Below are 20,690 nucleotides of genomic sequence, written 5' to 3' on the forward strand. Positions count from 1 at the left end.
AGTGGGGGAAGGAAGCAAGAGAAAGAGAGAGAGAGAAAAATAAAAAAAAACCCAAACCCAGAGAAATCCATAATGGCTCGAGGCTCTTCTCCAATCTATTTTCTGCTCAGCTGGTTTTAAATGAAGTTATTATGAGTCATTAAAACACCCGCAAGCTTGTGGAAGTCAGCCAATTACAATTTTAAATTTAGCCTGTTCTCTACCCCATTCCCTGGTTTTCTTCTTTTGCCCAGGAAAAAAAAAAAGCGAAAGAAAGAGAGAGAGAGAGAAAAAGAAAGCCACTGAGTTTACTCTAGTTTTCTCCCTCTGTTTCCCCCCCACCCCGAAAAAGTCTCCCCTCCTCACCGACTCTGGTCCAAGACCCACTTCCTTTGCAGTTGAACCTACAGAAGAGAATAATTCAGCTTCCAAAGCCACAGACAGAAGCATATTAAGGGCAGCGGGGATGGGGGGGGGGGTTTGCTTTCTTCCTTTCTTCTTTTTTTTAAAACCGATCACAAGGCAGATTTCTAAATTGAACATCCATGTCAATGTCTTATTTCCTTTTTTAAAACCACAAGGCAACGCTCTCCGCGGGATTATTTCAGCTACCCCGGCCTCCCACGCTTCGCTCGCTGCATTACGGCCCCCACCCCATCCCCAGCTCTGCCGTTATCGCTCTTAGGGACACGGGTGATGTGGGTTGGGCACACAGGTATTTCCATGCCTGTTAGGATTATTATTTTTTCCTTATTTTTATCATGGCTCTGACCAGTAACATCTTCAGGCAACATTTGAATAGAGAGAGAAGTAAATAACATTTCTGAAACTAATTCATGAAGGGGAAAACAAGGACAATTTGGGTGGGCCGTGCTTCTTTGGATTCTGCACCGGGGGTCTTACTGCCAAACCATGTCGAACCCCCCCCCCAATGCTCTTTATTTTCATGGGGCTGTTTCAAAGGGAACATGGTCAAACGTATGGAAGCGGGCAGGACAAAGGTACGTTAGAGCAGGGGCCTCCACACTTGGCAACTTTTAAGACTTGTGGACTTCAGTTCCCAGAATTCCCCAGGCAGTCATGGATTCTGGAAGTCCACAAGTCTGAAAGTTGACAACTTTGGAGATCCCTATACTACAGGAAGAGGGGGGGGGAAGAGGGAGGGCAGGAGGGAGGGAGAGAGAAGGAGGGGGAGAAAGAGAGAAAGAAAAAGAGAGAGGGAGAGGGAGAGGGAAGGAGAGAGAAGGAGGGAGGGAGAGGGAGAAAGGGAGGGAGAGAGACAGGGAGAGAGAGAAGGGGGAGTGGGGGAGAGGGGGAGAGAGAGGGGGAGAGAGAGAAGGGGGAAAAGAGAGAAGGAGGAAGGGAGAGACAGGGGGAGAGGGGGAGGGAGAGAGAATGGAAGGGAGGGAGAGAGGGGGGAGAAAGAGAGAGAGAGAATGGAAGGAAGAGGGAGAGAGAGGGGGGAGAAAGAGAGAGAAAAAGAGGGGGGAGGGAGAGAGAGAGAGAAGGAGGGAGGGGGAGAGGGAGAAAGAGAAAGGGGGGAAAGAGAGAAAAGGGGAGGGAGAGAGACAGAGGGAGAGAGAGAGAAGGGGAGGGGGAGAGGGAGAGAGAGAAAAAGAGAGAGAGGAGGGAGGGGGAGAGAGAGAAAGGGGGGAAAAAGAGGGAGAGAAGGAGGGAGGGAGAGAGGGGGAGAGAGAGAGAGGGAGGGAGAGAACGGAAGGGAGAGGGAGAGAGTGGGAGGGAGAGAGAGAGAAAGGGGGAGAGAAGAGGGAGGGAGAGAGAAAGAGAGAGGGGGGAAAAAGAGAAGGAAGAAGGGAGGGGGGGAGAGCTTTGGGGAGAGCTGAAGAGCAGTCAATCCATAAAGCATTCTGTCTCCCCACTGAGCAGGCCTTACCCAGAACATCCTTTTTGAGAAGCCCCCCCCCAAAACAAACTGGGAGTCACTCATTTTCCAAAGGATTCAGTACCAAGGAGTCAACACTTGACGTCTCCGTGGAAGGAGGACCAAAGGCCGCAGCAGAACATCTGCATGGCCCACTGAAGCCTTGGCTCAACCTTCAGCATCTCCAGGCTAAATCAGCCTTTCTGAAACTTGGCAACTGGGGAGATGTGTGGACTTCAACTTCCAGAATCCTCCCAGCTGCCCAGTGTCTTCCAGCTGCCAAGGCTGAGATCCCCGGTCTAAGGGATCAGGCAGCCAAAGATTCCAGGCGCGATCTCACCGAAGGACCCCTAGCTACATCCAGATGGTCCGTTTGTGCACATCTGGTCCTGTGGCAAGATTACATGGTGGCCTGGAGCAAGAGCCATCAAGGATTGACCCAGCCTCTGCTTCCCCTAGAAGACCACGGAGGTGAGGAAGGAAACTGCCAACCAGGTTGGATTCCTGCTTTTTGGTTCCTGGAAAGAAGGAGAGCGCCCTTACTCCTGGACCACGGGGGGTGGAAGCTTCTGCTCCACACCAGGCCATGCTTGCCATGTTCAAGGCTCATCTGACCAGACTCCTAGACTAGAGAGACCTAAGCTTCCTCCCCAGGGGGCCAGCGGTGTTCCTGTGTCTGGGCTTGTGTGTAGAAGGACTTGCACCATACACCATCAAGGTCTTACTCCAACCTCTTGCCAACTTCCAGAGAAACAAGAGTGGGACAGAAAAACGGCCTTCTCCGTCCTGCGCACCAGCCCCTCCCTAAAGGAGACTTTTAAATCCAAAAATCCAGACAGCCTCCCCCACCCCCAAAGTGCCACACTGCATTGGAAGAGACATCAGAGGGTCACAGAAAGGGATGGAGAAGAAGCACAGAGAGAACAAAATCTCTCTCTCCCTCCCTCTCTGATGCCCTCCCCCCCTTCATTTGAGACCCCAAACCCCACCTCTGCCCCCCCCCCAAAAAAGTGCAAGAGGGAAGCCAAGTGATTGCACCATGTCCGGAACCCCGGAAAACCCACGTTCTCTCCGAGGGGGGCGAGCTGGGAGGGAGAGCGCGGCACCCCTCATCCAAAATCCAAGAGCCCGTGTTCCGTTTGAGCAGGGACGCAGTGTACTGTCGGCCTATAAAACTCCCCAACAGCCTCCAGACACTCTGCAATCGCCCTCCATCAAAACACTTTGCCTTGCATACAAAAATAAAATACAGTGCTGAACGGAATACACAATCAGCCCATTACAGTACCAAGAGCCGCTCCTTAGCAACGCGGAGGCTTTGCAGCGGAGACGCTCGACAGGAAGCAGAAATCTGTCCAGCCTGTTGGCAAATGATAAACATTAGCAAGGGGTTGCGTGCTTTTTTTTTTTTTGTGGGCTTGGGGGTTTCTTTTTTTTGGGGGGGGGGGCACAACAACCGAAGCCGCGTAAAAAGGAGCAAATGTAGAGGGACACCCGAATGTTTCTGGGTGGCGCCCATCAAAACAGCATCCAGGCGGGATGGAGAGTGGGGGGGGGGGGGGGAATCACCGACAGCTCCGGTTTCTGGTCCCGAGACCATGTTTCCTATTATCCTGGTGTGTGCTCAACTCTTAGAAGTTCTTGTTCCCCTGCAGAGGACTAGCATCTTGAAAAACAAGAGCTGGCCCTGGACAGGGAAGAGCAGCAAGGAAGAGCTGGGGGGGGGGGGCTTTTCGGAGGTCGTGCGGGAAGGAGCTCTTGGAGAGGAGAAAAAAGGAGTGGGGGGGGGTTGAGGGGTCTCTAGGAAGAGGGGAGGGGAGAAGGAAAGCCTCGATGCTCAGGTAAAGGCTGGGGTGGGCGGGGCAGAAGAGGGTGGTCCCGGCACACCAGCGGCAGCAGCTCGGGACCCCTGCCGGAAGAGGAGCTAAAAGCAAATAAGCCCCCAATTATTAATCAGCTTAAACTCTCTAAAGGCTGAAAATAAATAAATGAGAGGGGAGATAAAAAGAGGTGTGTGCGCGGGAGGAGGAAGAGAAAGAAATGCATTTTTCATCAGCAAGTGTATAATTTATAAACAGCATTAAACAGTTTGTGTTTTTCCCCTCTCCCCCTCCCCCCCCCCCCCGCCTTCCTCTCTCTCTCTCTTGTGTATCAAGCTTGGACTGAACTCAAGCCTGCATTAATTTCTGCTGCGGGTACAGTGTGTTCTTGGCTGCTCATCTGCCAACCATCATAAACTCTCTGGAATGTTGGCAGAACATCCAGCCCTGCCGGCAAGCCGATGACATCACTTGGGGAATGGATTCAGGAGCCCAGCCAGAACCCGAGGAGGCAGCGGGCGCCCGGCCAGGGGAGAGCAGCAGCAGAGAGCCGCCCTGGGCAGCTGCGGGAAGAGGGGGGGGGGGAAAGCAGGTGGACGGCCAGGAGGGTGGCACACCACGGGGCCGAGGGGAAAGGAGGGCCGGGGGTGCCAGCCAGAGAATTCCTCCCTGCGAGGAAGGCTAGCTGCACATCCCAAGCACGGACCTCGGACCCCGGAGGTTTTCCAGAAGAGATTGGCTAGCCACCGGTGTGAAATGGGGTAGGGTTCCCGCTTGAGTAGGGGGGTGGACTAGAAGACCTCCAAGGTCCCTCCCGATTCTGTTATTCTGCTGCAGGCAGCCCCCGTTCAAAGTTGCAACGGCACCGAAGAAAGCGACTTATCATCATTTGCAGCAGTGATCAAAATTCAGACGCTTGGCCACCGACTCATATTTATGACGGTTTCAGTGTCCCGGGGTCACTGGGGAAGCCTTATTCACTTAACAACCATGTGACTGACTTAACAACTGCGGTGATTCACTCAACAACTGCGGCGACAAAGGTCGTGAAATGGGACAAATCTCACTTAAAACACGTCTCACTTAGCAACAGAAATTCTGGGCTCCATTGCAGTCATAAGTTGAGGATGACCTGTATTTACCTGCCCCTCCCCTCCCCTCCCCCCTGGCCATGGATTTTGCATTCCAGGGGGAAGGGAGGAAGGGGAAGCAGCCCCTGCCTCCAGAAGAATGGGCACAGAGGGGGCCACCAGGGTGCGGGCAGGCATACCCCCTCACCAAGAAAAAATGTCAACTGAGGCAGGAATAAGGACCCCCTGAATCTGAAGGGGGTACATCAGTAAATAAACAATCAAAGGTTTGGTTTCCCTAATATATCTCCCTAGAAAAAGGGTCCCCAAACTTGGCAACTTGAAGACTGGTGGACATCAACTCCCCAAATTCTCCAGCCAGTTGTCTGGAGAATTCTGGGAGTTGAAATCCACCAGTCTTCAAGCTGCCAAGTTTGAAGACCTCTGATCTAAGTGGAGAGATTGCAGAGGAAGGGATTACAAGAGAGCAAGTTAAGCTGGCTGGGGAATTCTGGGAGTTGAAGTCCACAAGTCTTAAAGTTGCCAACTTTGAAGACCTCTGATCTAAGTGGAGAGATTACAGAAGAAGGGATTACAGGAGAGTAAGTTATGCTGGCTGGGGAATTCTGGGAGTTGAAGTCCACAAGTCTTAAAGTTGCCAACTTTGAAGACCTCTGATCTAAGTGGGGAGATTGCAGAAGAAGGGATTACAAGAGAGTAAGTTATGCTGGCTGGGGAATTCTGGGAGTTGAAGTCCACAAGTCTTAAAGTTGCCAACTTTGAAGACCTCTGATCTAAGTGGAGAGATTGCAGAGGAAGGGATTACAAGAGAGTAAGTTATGCTGGCTGGGGAATTCTGGGAGTTGAAGTCCACAAGTCTTAAAGTTGCCAAGTTTGAAGACCTCTGATCTAAGTGGGGAGATTGCAGAGGAAGGGATCACAAGAGAGCAAGTTATGCTGACTGGGGAATTCTAGGACTTGAAGTCCACAAGTCTTCAAGTTGCCAAGTTTGAAGACCTCTGCCCTAGAAAGAGTGGTCTATTTTATGAACATGGAGGTTGGGTATCCCACTTGTCCTATCCCACTTGTCCCTTGTCTTTCACACAACCCATTGTCTCCTCAACTACAACTCCAGAGGTGGCTACTTCCGACCTCCATCCAAGTCTGGTGGCCACCTTGGTGCACAAGGTCAGAAGCTGACCTTTCTTGAGGCTGGTGGGGCTCAATGGACCTTTTGAAAAAAGACCCCAGTGAGTGATGGACCCCAAAGGATGGTCACATCTCAGCCTGGGCTCTTTGTGGGGGGGAGTATTCTGTGATTCGGAGGAACGAGCGGAGATAGGAGGAGGTTGCGGTTTTGCAACATCTTAATTTTTTTTTTCATGGGTAACTTGGTTCTGCCTCCGTTCCTGTCCTAGTTTGGGGGGGAAGGAATTGAAAAAAAGAAAAGAAAGTAAGTTTGTACTAAAATCTGTGCTGCGCACGTCACTCCAAAGTTTCTACTTACAAGTCCTTCCAAACAATATTCTCCAAGTTGTGTTTTGGTGCCTTGGCTTCATACATTTTTGAGGAGACGTTTCCCTGACACCCTCTGTCCAAAACGCAACTGACAAATTGCATTGCAGTCTGAAATTCAGGAAAGTCAGGGGCTCAAAGTTTTTATTTGGAGCCTTGGCTTGAAAACATGGAATTAAAGAAGGCCATGCCGATCATACAGACTAAACAATTTTTTCCCCGTCTTCCTCCTTCCCAAGCCATGCGTTTTTTTGTTGTTGTCACACACCCAGGTTACCACAGAGGTGTTTCCATGTGCATGTGCTCTGCACAGCTATAATTATTCCGCATGTACACGAAACAGTTGCTATAAACACTGCCATGAGAAAACACGCCTACGCAATCCTTCAACGTAAACACAACCAGAGAACAATTTTAATGAAAGGTGGGCATTCTTCCAAGATTTCTCTACTTTCCAGTTGCTTCAGGGGCACATTTGAGACAGTGGAGAGTAATGGGGAACACCAGCCCCCCATTTAATCCTTCTGTCCCAGGGCTCCATACCAAAGGAGTATCTAGATCAGTGTTTCTCAACCTTGGCAACTTGAAGATGTCTGGACTTCAACTCCCAGAATTCCCCAGCCAGCGAATGCTGGCTGGGGAATTCTGGGAGTTGGAAGTCCAGACATCTTCAAGTTGCCAAGGTTGAGAAACACTGATCTAGAGGAGGCATGTGCCCATGGGCACCTGTTCACCAAGAACAGTTCTTCTTCTCCGCTTCTCACCATCATATCTTCTCAAAGATCCGAGAGACCCTTCCCCTACATTCTTGCTATTAAGATCAACTTTAGATTGGGGTGAGAGTCCTCCTGACATCAGGCACCGATTCTAAGATCAGGAGCAACAAATATCAGTTGCAGCAGCCGACTGAGCAGAGAAAGTGAAGAAGCTGCTGGAGATGTTCCCATGACCTCGTCTTTGCATGGAGGAATGGAGGAACTTCTGCCCACCGTGGCCCTTTGCCAATGAATCTATGGAGGCCTTCTGCTTCACCACTCATTCCTAAGAGGAATCGGGTAAGGGTTGTAATATATAGGGAGAAACTAAATGGATTCATCAGGTGGTCCCAAGGAGATTCATATGGTTTGTTCTTGCTGGTCATTCTGAGTGAGATGCTCCCTCGTGGCCTTCAGAAGACCAGCTGTGAGAATGCTTGCAGAAGGAAGGGGATTTGGAGTTGAGCACTGAACATCTGACTGCAGAAGTGTGCTCACCTGACTTGCTCTTAGGCAGAAGGACCTGGCACACTCACCTGGTTTCATTCTAACGAACTTAAAAAAGTACAATCAGGATTACACTTCTCTGCCTTGTTACTTGAGGGCTGGGGCTTTATGGCTCAAAAATTAATCTTCAAGTATACCTCACACCTGAAGATTAGCTCCCTTAAATGCCCGATTAGCTGATGTGCATCCAAAATTGATTGGAATTCCATTCCTTAACCTCGGGATTTTGCAAACGCCGTACATGCATTACACCCCCCCCAACAGACCAGAGGCTCCTCCACGCGGGGAGCCCACTTCTAATTAAACAAGTCATGAATTTCTCTGCGTGGACCCCCTTCCCGCCCCCCAAAAAAGCCCTCCCAAAAAAATAACAACCCCATTGTGGAAGCATTAAGAGGCAGCCCTCCTCCGGCCCATTCTGCCTCGGCTTATCTGGCGAGGAGGAGGGGGAGGAGGAAGAGGAGGAGGAGGGGGAGACGCACAGCTTGGGAGGAGAAGAGAGTCCAAGGTGTTGCTGCTGCCTTTGTCAACAACGTGGCTGGAATTTAACGTGGCTGTTTTCGAGCATCAGGGCGCCTCCTCCCCCTCCCGCCCGGAGAGGAAGGGGAAAAAAACATAATCATCTTTCATGATGACAAACTTGGCTCAGCACTGCCTTTACATACTGTACCCTCAGAGCGGGCCGGCAGCCAGCCAGTGCTTGGCATGAGGCCACGGCCACAGCAACAAACAGAAGCTGCGTGCGCCAGGAGAGCAGGCGGAGGGGTGGGGGGGTGGGAAGGGGCAAGAAGGGGAAGGCAGCCGAGAGGCAAACACGCTTTACATCCCCCATGTCCTGGGCTGCCCTCCGACAAGGGAAAGGGTGGTTGGGAAGTTGCCAGCTCTCCTCAACTTCCTATTTCCTCCCCACACTTCCAGTGGGCCCAAGGAAGAGACACCTGCTGATAAAAACACAAATCGTATATGTCAGGGGTGTCCAAACTTGGGAACTTTAAGACGTGTGGACTTCAACTCCCAGAATTCCCCAGCTGGGGAATTCTGGGAGTTGAAGTCCACACGTCTTAAAGTTCCCAAGTTTGGACACCTCTGCTGTACGTGCACGATTTCCCAGAACCTGCAAGGACCCCAAAGTGAGGTTTCTGGGGGACCAGGCTGAAGTTGGGATAGCTCCCCCAGGGGTGAAAGGAAACCCAGGGGGCTTTTGAGGGATTTGGAAGGTCCATGGACGTTTCCTGACCCCCAAACAGATCTCCCCAATTTTTCTGCCACGGCTGATTCTCCGAGACCAGCCCCAAATGTAACAGTGTACAAATAGCCATTCCCGACTGATGGTCATTCCTTCCCCTGGCAAAACTTCCTCTCCCAACAATGGAAGAAATGGAGGAGGGGGGGGGGTTGTCTGCCCACTCTATATCTGTCCCTCCTCCAAATTCAAATCAAAACCTCTCTTGGGCCAAATGTGAGCTCTTCCCTAATGATTGCTAAGCTTTATGGCAACGTTTCCTCCAGAGCCAACTTCTCTCTACTTACAGAATTCTTAAACCGTCCCAGAATTCGGCTGGGAACAGCATGTCACAATTTCCATCCTTCTCTCCTCCTGCCGGGACTTTTGCACATCTTAGGAATGAGGAGGGGGCTTTCCTTGGGGGGGGACAACTACGATAAATGTTGCAGCATAGCAACCCTGTTGAGGATGCTGAATTCCATGATCGCATTGATGTTCCCACCACCCCACCTCACCCCAGGGGTGCCTGTCCTCCCAGGAATTAATTTGCATGCCAATTTTGATTTGAGTAGCACCAAAATAGATTTCCAGGTTCCACCAATGATGAAGGTGGCAACGATGATGTCAGCGATTAATAAACCTGAAAATTGTTGGGCATCCTTCCAGGAAATTATAACAAGAGTAACACATATTTGGTTCTACACATCCTAACAGCAAGCTAGGATCACATATGCACAACGTTGGGAAACCCAAAAACTCCCGATGACGATATTATGATCAAAAAATATTCTGGAATGTGCGGAGATGGATAGGTTAACCCTAAAAATTAAAGGGAAAGAAGATTGGGACTATTCCATATCAGGGGAACTATTCTATAAATGGTTAAATGACAAATATTGAGGTTAGAAGAATGAAATTAGGTGAAACATGGTTTACAGGAGGAAGAAAAACAGAAGAGTAAATATTTTTGATGGTTCTATAATTGATACTATAATGGAAGATAATATATGTTATAATATGATAGATGTTATTGCATATTTGTTTATATATTACTGCAAATTTGTGTGTGTGTGTGTGTGTGTGTATATATATATATATATATATGTATGTATGTATGTATGTATGTATGTATGTATGTATATATATGTATGTATATACGATCATAATGACAATGATAATGTTTATATGCTTGTATGTTAACACCTTAGACACCTAGAGAACACAATGCTCAACATAGAAAGGAAATGTAGGATATAAAACAATAAAACATATTAAAAAAAAAATAAACCTGGAGATTTTATCCACGTTTTTGGGCATTAAGAACAGAACTGTGGCAGCCCAAGAACCGAATTTCCTGTTGGTGTGGGTGCCCACAGAGGCTCAGTTCAGAGATACGAGAGCGTGGGGAACAAAATTAGCTTCCAGAGAGGCAAGTATCGTCCCCAGCTTAACATTCTAGTTCCTCCATGTACATTTAATTAAAGGGCCTGCATCATTTCAATCTAATAGGGAAATTCATTAAACAACTGCCCAGTTCTGCCACTTTTGCTAATGAAACTTTGGGGGATGCTTGAATTCGGAGAAGATGAGATTCACAAGGTAGGTCTGGAAATGGGAAATGCATTGGTACCAAAGGATGGCAGTGGGACGAGTGGAAGAAGAAAGATCTGTCCAGGTCAGCGGTGAAATTCAATTTTTTTTTACTACCGTTTCTCTGGGCGTGGCTTGGTGGGCGTGGTGTGGCTTGGTGGGCGTGGCTTGGCAGGGGAAGGGTACTGCAAAATCTCTCCCTTCCCTCCCCACTTTGGGGCCAGACAGAGGTGCACTTTGCCGGTTCTCTGAACTAATCAAAATTTCCACTATCGGTTCTCCAGAACCTGCTGGATTTCACCCCTGGTCCAGGTTGGAAGCGGACGGACGAGGCCTCAAACTCACCCTGGTTGCCATTCAGAACTACCCTCGTGCAGCTGGGGAGCCCAGAACAACCTTTACGAAGGAGAAGGTCTCACTCCGGGCCTCTCTAAACATCTCAAACAGAAAGGACACCTGGCCTACCAACTCAGAAACAGCCCAGTTTTCGTTCCTCTGCAAGAACTCCTGATTTGAATGTCTCGGCGTCTACACGAACGGAATCCCCAGCCTGCAACTGTAGCTCCGTTTCATGAGAAAAACGCTGAACCACCAATGGCCTCAAATCAGATCTTCTTCCCCAAATCAAGAAACGCAGCAGCTGGGCCCCATCGCTAAATTTGCCCCCCTTAACACGGCCAGGGATGGTCTATTGAAGACCTCAATCCATTCCATGGTTGGTTTTACTCCCTTAAAGAGAGCAACAAGAGTTCCTTGCCTAGATGGGCTTCTCCCACCCACCCCCAGGAAGACCCATGGCAGCCACTCCCAAGTGGTCTTCAGCCCAGGGAAGGGTCTTTTAAGTGGAGGCAAAATATCCAGGACAAACGAGAGCTCTGGGAAGAGGGGAAAAGGAGAAGGCCAAGGACAGAGGTAACTTCCTTCTTGTACACTACTATCCAGACAAGGCATCCAACCAGGGGTGCAATCCAGCAGGTTCTGGAGAACCAGTAGTGGAAATTTTGAGTAGTTCGGAAAACCAGCAAATGCCACCTCTGGCTGGCCCCAAAGTGGGGAAGGAATGGGGATTTTGCAGTATCCTTCCCTTGCCACGCCCACAGAACCGGTAGTAAAAATATTTGAATTTCACCACTTCATCCAACCATTGAACACCACACCTCCTGGGGTCCTAAGCACACCTGTGGGGGACATGCCTGTCCTTCTGATGGACCTGGTTGAATGGCTTTACAACCAAGGATTTTGGCAAATTTTAAGTCCAGGACAAGACCAAACTTCCCATGAACTTTGGGTAAAGATGGGAGCACCCCCACCCCCACCCCCGCACACACACACACACACAAAAACACACAGAGACATCTACACTTACCTGAATGAGCCAGTAAGTGCATCCGAAGGCGGAGACTGTCAAGGAATCTTTTCCCACACAATTCACACCCATATGTCTTCATTGCACTGTGCAGTTTCCTGGGGGGAAGGGAAATGAAAAGAGGAGATGAAGTTTAGGTCCACAGCTTATGGGGCCTAAGTGGGGAGAGGGCACAGACCTTCTTGAAAACGTCAATCTGCATTAGGGAGCCTCCTCCAAATCCTATCGATGCGGAGATTCTCACCAGCTCAGAAACACCCACCGACCCCCAGACCCCCAACGATTGCCTGTTATGCTGCAAGAGCCATCATTAAACAAGGGGCACAATTCTTACACAGGAGAGTAAACTCTTGCACGGAGGAGTAAATTCTTACACGGAATTCTCACACGGAAGGAGAAGGAAGGACATTCACTTTACAAGAGTGGTTTATATTTTTCTTTAATTGATTTGACATCTTGGTGAAGACTCTGAATACCGAAGCCAGGACCTACACACACCTGATTTGTGATGGGTGTGTATTCAAGGGGTGGAGTTGAATTCTATTCCCTGCTTTTATCTCCACACTGCACTTCTGGTTGCCTGGCTCCATCTGGGAACTTTTTTTCACATTTTCAAAACAGGCTGGAAATGACTGGTGAAAAGAAAGCACCGTGTGCCCATACACACGAAATGCAAATAAGTGTGGTTGGGAGAGCACTACTGAGTCGAGTGTGGGAGAGGTTGGCTTTCCTACTTCCCACGTGGCCTGTGATCTTTCCAAGGCAGGAGCAGAAGCTAGGCTGGAGTACTGCAATGTGCTCTACATGGGGCTGCCCTTGAGGAGTATTCGGCGACTTCAGCTAGTCCAGAATGCAGCCGCGCGAGCGATTGTGGGTGCACCTCGCTTCACCCACGTAACACCTATCCTCCGCGAGCTGCGCTGGCTACCTGTCGACCTCCGGATACGCTTCAAGGTGCTACTTGCCACCTATAAAGCCCTTCATGGTAGTGGATCTGGGTACTTGAGAGACCGCCTACTGCCGATCACCTCCATACGACCCATTAGATCTCATCGTTTAGGCCTCCTCCGAGTTCCATCCGCTGGCCAATGCCGACTGGCCACCACGCGGAGGAGAGCCTTCTTGGTGGTAGCCCCGACCCAATGGAACGATCTCCCCGTGGAGCTTCGTACCCTCACCACCCTCCAGTCCTTCCGCACAGCCCTCAAAATCTGGCTATCCCGTCAGGCCTGGGGCTAAAGATTGTTACCCGCCCGAATGGTATGAATGTTGCGTTTTAATCATGTACTGTCTTATATGTAAAAGTCTGTCCCCCCCTTCCTTTTGATTGTGAGCCGCCCTGAGTCCCCCCAGGGAAAAGGGTGGCATATAAATAAACAATCTATCTATCTATCTATCTATCTATCTATCTATCTATCTATCTATCTTTCTTTCTTTCTTTTGGGGAATCCCATTGCTAGGGACCCCAAAATATTGAGTACACCCAACTCTTCACCAAGGATAGCATAGTCAGTCACCAAGAGCAGTCAAGCCCCATCATTCCCATCCCCCTAAAGGTGGAGGGTTTGGGGCACAAAGAGGAGGAACCACACACAAACACACACTTTGTGTAGGATACACGGAGGAGGGTCTCCAGCCTTCTGAGGTCAGGCCTCTTTGACTGTGGTCTGGGCACTAGCCAGGCCTTTATTATCTCAGACAGGATTCAGGCAATGTACGAAACGGCAAGCAAGAGTTCTCAGCCATTTTAAGGAAACTATCAATGTCCCCACCTCTTAAAGCCACCTGCTTCATTCTCAACCTTTCTAAAGAAGGATTTTTTTTCCCACCTGAGATTTATATAGCTAAATTTCTAATCTGGCAGCACAATCAGATATGTGGCACTTCTGAATTTTGTCAAAAGCAAACCTTTCGAGAGCAGTTTTGAGGCTCTTCTTCTAGTGGAACATTTGAGAAGCAAACATAATTTATAAAAAAAAGGGGAACAACTTTACTCAAGACAAGCACCTACTCACACAGACTCTCCGTCTGGCTGTAAATAAGGGGCTACTTTTGGCATATTTTAGGACTATTCTGAAATACACAATCCAGCTAGAAGCAGGGAGAGAGGCTGGCGCAAAGAGGGAAGAGAACAAATTTCTATATCTGTTTTATTTATTTCTTGTTTTGGCTTGTTCACAGTCCAGTTGTGGGCAAAGCAATGGTGGGTATTAGAGGTGTGTCTCTGTGTGCAGAAAGACTCAGCAGCTGCTTGTGGCATTTGCTGGGAAAAAAACAATTCTTGAAATGCACCGTTTCAAGAAAAAAAGGGAGGGGGGGAAATCCCACTAATTATAACCTTAGAAATTACACAGGGACAGTTGCTGCTAGTTGCCATCTAAATGGCCATTCAATTCATTTCTAGCTGAAAAGAAGAAGCAAAACTCGGCCATATATTTTGTCTAGGACAGAAAAGGAAGAACGCAAAACCTTCCAAAACTTCATTTAATAAAAGGAAGACGACTATGCAACACACCAAAATCAACTTCAGGGGATTTAAATGCCAGCAACCTCCCCCCCAAAAAACACACACACACACAAACGCACAAAAAGAGCAATTCTCTACACCCCCCCATGCCCTGGATGAACAGTAGAAAAAGGGTACAATAAACTGCTTTCATTTTTTGTACTATGTAAGCAGGTAACAAAATGCTTCATTCGGCTAACTGGAATAGTGAATCCAACCGACATTAAAAACAAGCGTCTTTTCTTGGGACTGTTTCATAACGTTTCAGATGATGACATTTTTATCAGGCTTCCAATCCAGCACAAATATTTATGAAGGCCATGTGCATTTCTGAGAAGAGCTCAAGATGACACAAGTCTGGGCCAGCTACAGTGGGAGAAGCAGCTTCTCTCAAACAAACAACACATGGAGCAGGGAGTCTTGCCAAAAGCCACCACAAACCCAGATTTTTTCTGAAGAAGCTGGGAGGGCTCCCTTGTTAGACAAGACGCTTCCGAATCCAGAAGCATTTTCTCATCAGCTTTACATCCTGCCAAGACACCCAGGGAGCAACCTAGAAGCCCCATGGGATTAAGGTCAAAAGCAGACGATGCTTTTCCAAAGAACCGGCATGGTTTCTCCCCTTAAGTCATTATCCTTAAGATGCTCCTGGCAAAAGTTGCATCAGAGTCGGGTGTAATTCTACAGCTGGCTGGACCATTGGCAAAACTTTGCAAAGCTAAACGAGACAGGGAGAAAACGGTCGGTGGGGGGTGGGGGGAGCATCTGTTGAGATTAGACAGTTGAAATGGACTGGAGGCTAAAACATAGGAAGAACAGTTGCAGGAACTGGGTATGTCTAATCTAAGGAAAAGAAGGACTAGGGGAGACATGATAGCAGTCTGCCAATATCTCAGTTTCTGCCCCAAAAAAGAGGGAGTCAAACTATTCTCCAGGGCACCTGAGGGCAGAACAAGAAGCAATGGGTGGAAACTAATTAAAGATAGAAGCAAACTAGAACTGAGGAGGAAATTTCCTGACAGTGGGAACAATTAATCAGTGGAACAGAAGTTGCCTCCAGAAGTTGTGAATGCCCCAACACTGGAAGTCTTTAAGAAGATGTTGGATAGCCATTTGTCTGGAACGGTATATAGGGTTTCCTGCCTAGGCAGGGGGTTGGACTAGAAGACCTCCAAGATCCCTTCCAAATCTGTTATTCTATTCTATTCTTTAAAAAACAGTAACCGAGTTTAACTTTGGCAACTTTTAAGACTTGTGGACTTCAGTTGTTCCACTGATTGATTGTTCTAACTATCAGGAAATTTCCCCTCAGTTCTAAGTTGCTTCTCTCCTTAATTAGTTTCTACCCATTGCTTCTTGTTCTACCCTCAGGTGCCCTGGAGAATAGCTTGACTCCCTCTTCTTTGTGGCAGCCCCTGAGATATTGGAAGACTGCTATCATGTCTCCCCTGGTCCTTCTTTTCATTAAACTAGACACACCCAGTTCCTGCAACCGTTCTTCATATGTTTTAGCCTCCAGTCCCCTCATCATCTTTGTTGTTCTTCTCTGCACTCTTTCTAAAGTCTCCACATCTTTTCTACATCGTGGCGACCAAAACTGAATGCAGTATTCCAAGTGTGGCCTTACACTTACACTTATTAAAACAACACTTACTAAAACTTACACTTATTAAGACAACAACAACCCAAAACGCCTCTTCCCCTACCTGCGCTGCTGCCCCCATCCGCCTCCTCCAACAAAGTTTTCCCCGAGTGTCAGAAATGACAAAGGGAGAAAAATTAATCTCACTCTGGCCAACTGCTGACCTAGAGATCTACACCAGCTCTGCTATTGGTTGCATAAGCAGGCCCCTTTTGTTTTAAAGAAATAAATAAAGAACCCGCCAGCCTTTCGGCAAGTAATTTATTTGAAATATCTCTATCAACAAATTTCAACAGGAACAAAAGTTTTCCATTTGGCACCTGCTTAGAGGATGATGTTATCGCGCCCCATTTCATACAGTCTCCTTTCAACGAGGTCTTAAAGCGCGTTATCTCTGGTTTCCGGGTAGCAAAATATGATTGAAATGTTCTATTTATGCTCACTGGATTAAGGCAATGTTGCAGAAAAAGAGGAGAAACCGCAGCAGATGTAAGCAAGGTATTATAGCCTCTTGTGCTGTTAAGATCAGAAAGGGAGAGATCAATAGACAAGCCAGCTATTTCTGCTAAAGATGTGCTTTTAGGAAGAAAGAAGAATGAAATAAAACAATTCCATAGATATTGATTCTCAATTATAATCTCCAAAAGGGCAGGGCACAGAAAAACCAACTGTACTTTAATAATTCAACATCCGACTGATCTGACTTCCAGATCTCGTTTGCATTTTTAAAAACTGAGCTCCCTGCAAGCAAATTAAACCCGCAGAGATGGTGCCCAGGGATTAGGCTGACTTTCCTATCAGGAAAGACCATCGGGATACACACAACCAACAAATTAACAATAACGCGCCTCGGAAGGCATTGTGCAGGGATAATTTTGCCCGAGTGGCAGAAAGTCACTGATTTACAGAGGCATTTTCCAATATTCTTAAAGGGAAAAGAGACATTGGAAATCTGTGCCACTTCTTGAAAGGAAGTGATTGGGATTTGTGTGTGAACACACGCGTGTGCATGCAAAAAGTGCAACATGTGATCAAGAATCCTGGGGAAAGAAGCAATAAATGAATAAATAAATACATTGATGGTGCAACCACACCTACAGCCTCTGGATTTGGTGACTTCATTTTAAAGTGAAGCTAGAAAGAGTTTAGGAAGGTGAGGAAGAAGCATCAATTAGTGAAACGCACAAGAGCTAAGAAACAGCCCCACAACATACAACTTTTCCCTTGAGGAAGGCAGATTTGACACCTGAAAAAGCCGAGAATACTTTATGAAACCTGCCAAAAGTTGGGATTTGGAATTCCGAGGAATCTTTTGCAATAATAAGGTTGAAAAATGTTGCTGAAAAACAGCCAGCTCAAGAAACCTTGAGTATTTGGGGAAGGTGACGGAGGAAACGGATTCTCCTTAGCCCAGGAAGGAAAAGGAACCAGAACCAGGAAATGTTGGCAGAGTAGGAGGGAAGTGAGTGGACGAAGGCAGAGCATTCTGGACATTGGCCAAAGAATAACGGCGGTCTTGATTTCTTTGCCAGGGTCCTTAAGCCTCGAGACTTCATTAGCAGATCACGCTTCTCTCCTCTGGCCAGAGCTGATGCCAATTAGCCTGGAGGGTTGAGCTGGTCAGGCAGACGAAGCATCAGAGTTTAAACTGAAGAAGCTCATTGACTGGGTGAGTTTTTCCCCATATGGATGAGTTATCTGTCTATCTGTCATCTGTCTGTCTGTCTCTCTATCATCCATCTGTATGCATGTCTGTCTATCTTTCTCTCATCTGTTCCTCTGTCTCTATCTTCCTGTCTCTCTCTCTCTCTCTCTCTCTCATCATCTGTCTATATCTATCTATCTATCTATCTATCCATCCATCCATCCATCCATCCATCTTCCGTCTGTCTCTCTCTCTATCATCCATCTGTATGCATGTCTGTCTATCTTTCTCTCATCTGTCCCCCTCTCTCTCTCTATCTTCCTGTCTCTGTCTCTGTCTCCCTTTCGTCTGTCTCTATCTATCTATCTATCTATCTATCTATCTATCTATCTATCTATCCATCCATCCATCCATCCATCCATCCATCCATCCATCCATCTTCTGTCTGTCTCTCTCTCATCGTCCATCTGTCTGTCGGTCTCTCATCCATCCATCTATGTATCTATCTATTCCTCCATCCATTCATCATCTATCTATCTTCTGTCTCTGTCTGTCTCTCATTGTCTGTCTATCTGTCTATCTCTCTCCCTCCCTCTCTTATTTATGACTGCCCATCTTACAAGAGCAAAGAGATTCTGCTTTGTTTGATTTTATTTTCAAACCCAGACGGAGCTTCTTTCTCTGTTTCTTTTCGGGGAGGATTCTTGATCCAGGAGACCAGACAACGGCGTCTCCTTTCTCCGAGAAAAGGGTTAAAGACTTAAAGCCCACCTGGGCCTCCTACCCACTCCACATCTATCCACTCCGAACCGGAGAACTTAACTACTGAACAGCCGTTTAAAATCAATCCGAGAGCTAAGGAAGGAGGTCCAAGGGTCCAGGCATTTGGCCCAGGCTGGTCTTGCCAATATCATGCCCTCTTCGTAGCCCAGGCCAAAGAGCCAATCACTTGGGTCAGGGCATCAAATCTAACCAAGCTTCCTTTCTCAAGTGGCGCCAACTGCTTGCAATGGGCCAAGAGTTAGTCCTGAGCATTTCTCACTTCAGGGCAAGCAGAGGGTCCTTGGGCAAATAGGCAATCCCACCTCAAGCCCCTGCTCTATTAGAGACCTTTTCAGAGATTTCTCTGCGTGATTCCTGTCCCGTCCCACCAACTGGATTCTGGATCTTTCACCTGGGGTTACCAATTGCTGGATAGATTTTTCTTCTGTTAGCTGCCAACTCATCTCTTGGCTGAAGAAACTGGGGAGATGGAGGGCAGAGCTTTTGAAAGACCCTGGTTCTCAGTGGGGGGAGGCTTTCTCCCTCTCCCAACAGGAAAAAAGAACCAGGACAGCCCAAGGGGGTTTCTTTGAAAATTGGGGGGGGGGACGCCAGAGGGGTGGCTTAGAGAGGGCTGGGCTGGGGGGGTGGACAATTGCTACACCTTTGCTTCTGAACAGGCCACAGGAAAAGAACAAGCCATCAAAAGCTGGACTGGATAGGCGGCCTCTCTCGCAAGCTGCGGGTAATTAAAAAGGCCTGTAAAACCTCCTGCGAAAAGCACTTCAAAGGGACGCTCGTTCCCACACTGACCAGTCAGGACCGCGGGGTGTAAAAATTATGAGTTTTCCCAACGGGGGGGAGCCTGGTGTGAAAGGGAAGGGAGGTTGGTGGCAAGCCATCTCGGCCCATTCGGGAGAGTTTCAAGTTTGTGTGTGTACAATGGGCGCCCACAGGCATTTGCCAAAGCAGACTGCACACAGGAACAGTAGGGGGGAGGGGGGGGGCTCACACACCCACCCCACAGCTCCTGGGAGGGGGCTCTGATCCCACAAAGCCAGAAGAATTTCCACTCTTTTGTCTTCCTGGTGGGGCAGGGAGGAAACGGTCAGTGCTGTTGGTCTAGGACAGTGGTTCCCAAACTTGGCAACTTTAAGACTTGTGGACTTCAACTCCCAGAATTCTCTGCTGGCTGGAGAATTCTGGGAGTTGAAGTCCACAAGTCTTAAAGTTGCCAAGTTTGGGAACCACTGGTCTAGGAGACCAAGATGACCACCGTCTGGTCTGGATCAGGACCAAAAAAATCTCCCTGGTTCCATTCTTGCTTTCCAAAGTGTTCAATTAAATCCCCTGAAAAGGGTCCATGATTCCCAGTTCGGCCAATAGATCTGGTTACGTCTGCACTGGAGAAATCCAGTACCAAGAGCTCTTGAGGGATGGATCTTCTGGAGATGAACACCCTTCGAAAGAGTGGAGTTCTCCCCACCACTGACGGTGGAGGATTCCCAGGGGAAGTAGTCAAAGCTACTTCCAGTCTACTGCAACAAGCCATCTGAAAGAGGAGTCTGGAAAGTTGCCCGAAGAAGAAGGAAAGAGTTGAGAACATGGATTTGACGAGCCCATCTTTACTATAAGCCGCAATCTAAAACATCTTTAAAGGTAAAAGTCCTCCTTGCACATGTGTACTAATCATTCCCGACTCTAGGGGGTGGTGCTCATCTCCATTTCTAAGTCGAAGAGCCAGCGCTGTCCAAAGACATCTCCATGGTCATGTGGCTGGCATGAGTCAATGCTGAAGGCGCACAGAACGCTGTTCCCTTCCCACCAAAGGTGGTCCCTATTTTTCTACTTGCATTTTTACGTGCTTTCAAACTGCTAGATTATTGGCAGAAGCTGGGACAAGTAACAGGAGCTCACTCTATTACACGCCTCTAAGGATTTGAACCGCCGAACTGCCACCCTTTCTGATCGACAAGCTCACCATCTTAGCCACTGAGCCACCACGTCCCTTAAAACATCCTTAGGCCATCCTAATTCCTGACGAATCAGAGTTTGGCTTCTTACGGGGTTTAGAGGAAGGATTGGAGGCCACCGTCTTCCCTCTCCAATGGGCAGGTCACAGACAGGAAATGCACTTCCTTCCTCTTCCTTCCAAGGTGGCGCAGTGGTTAAATGCAGCACTGCAGGCTACTTCAGCTGACTGCAGTTCTGCAGTTCGGCTGTTCAAATCTCACCGGCTCAGGGTTGACTCAGCCTTCCATCCTTCCGAGGTGGGTAAAATGAGGACCCGGATTGTTGTTGGGGGCAATATGCTGACTCTGTAAACCGCTTAGAGAGGGCTGAAAGCCCTATGAAGCGGTATATAAGTCTAACTGCTATTGCTATTGCTATTGCTATTGCTATTGCTATTGCTCTAGGTGAGGAAC

General features: G+C 48.2%; 1 protein-coding gene across 3 annotated transcripts in view; it reads right to left on the reverse strand.

Moving 5' to 3' along the window:
- ZBTB16 (zinc finger and BTB domain containing 16) overlaps positions 1-20,690 on the reverse strand; it is a 154,317-nt gene that overhangs the window by 70,994 nt on the left and 62,633 nt on the right. For all 3 annotated transcript variants that reach the window (XM_032228825.1, XM_032228822.1, XM_032228823.1), the window contains exon 3: positions 11,710-11,807. In XM_032228825.1, coding sequence (XP_032084716.1) covers positions 11,710-11,807 — 98 coding nt within the window. The remainder of the gene's footprint in view (positions 1-11,709; positions 11,808-20,690) is intronic.

Source organism: Thamnophis elegans, chromosome 13, assembly GCF_009769535.1.
Source record: "Thamnophis elegans isolate rThaEle1 chromosome 13, rThaEle1.pri, whole genome shotgun sequence".
NCBI lineage: Eukaryota > Metazoa > Chordata > Lepidosauria > Squamata > Colubridae > Thamnophis > Thamnophis elegans.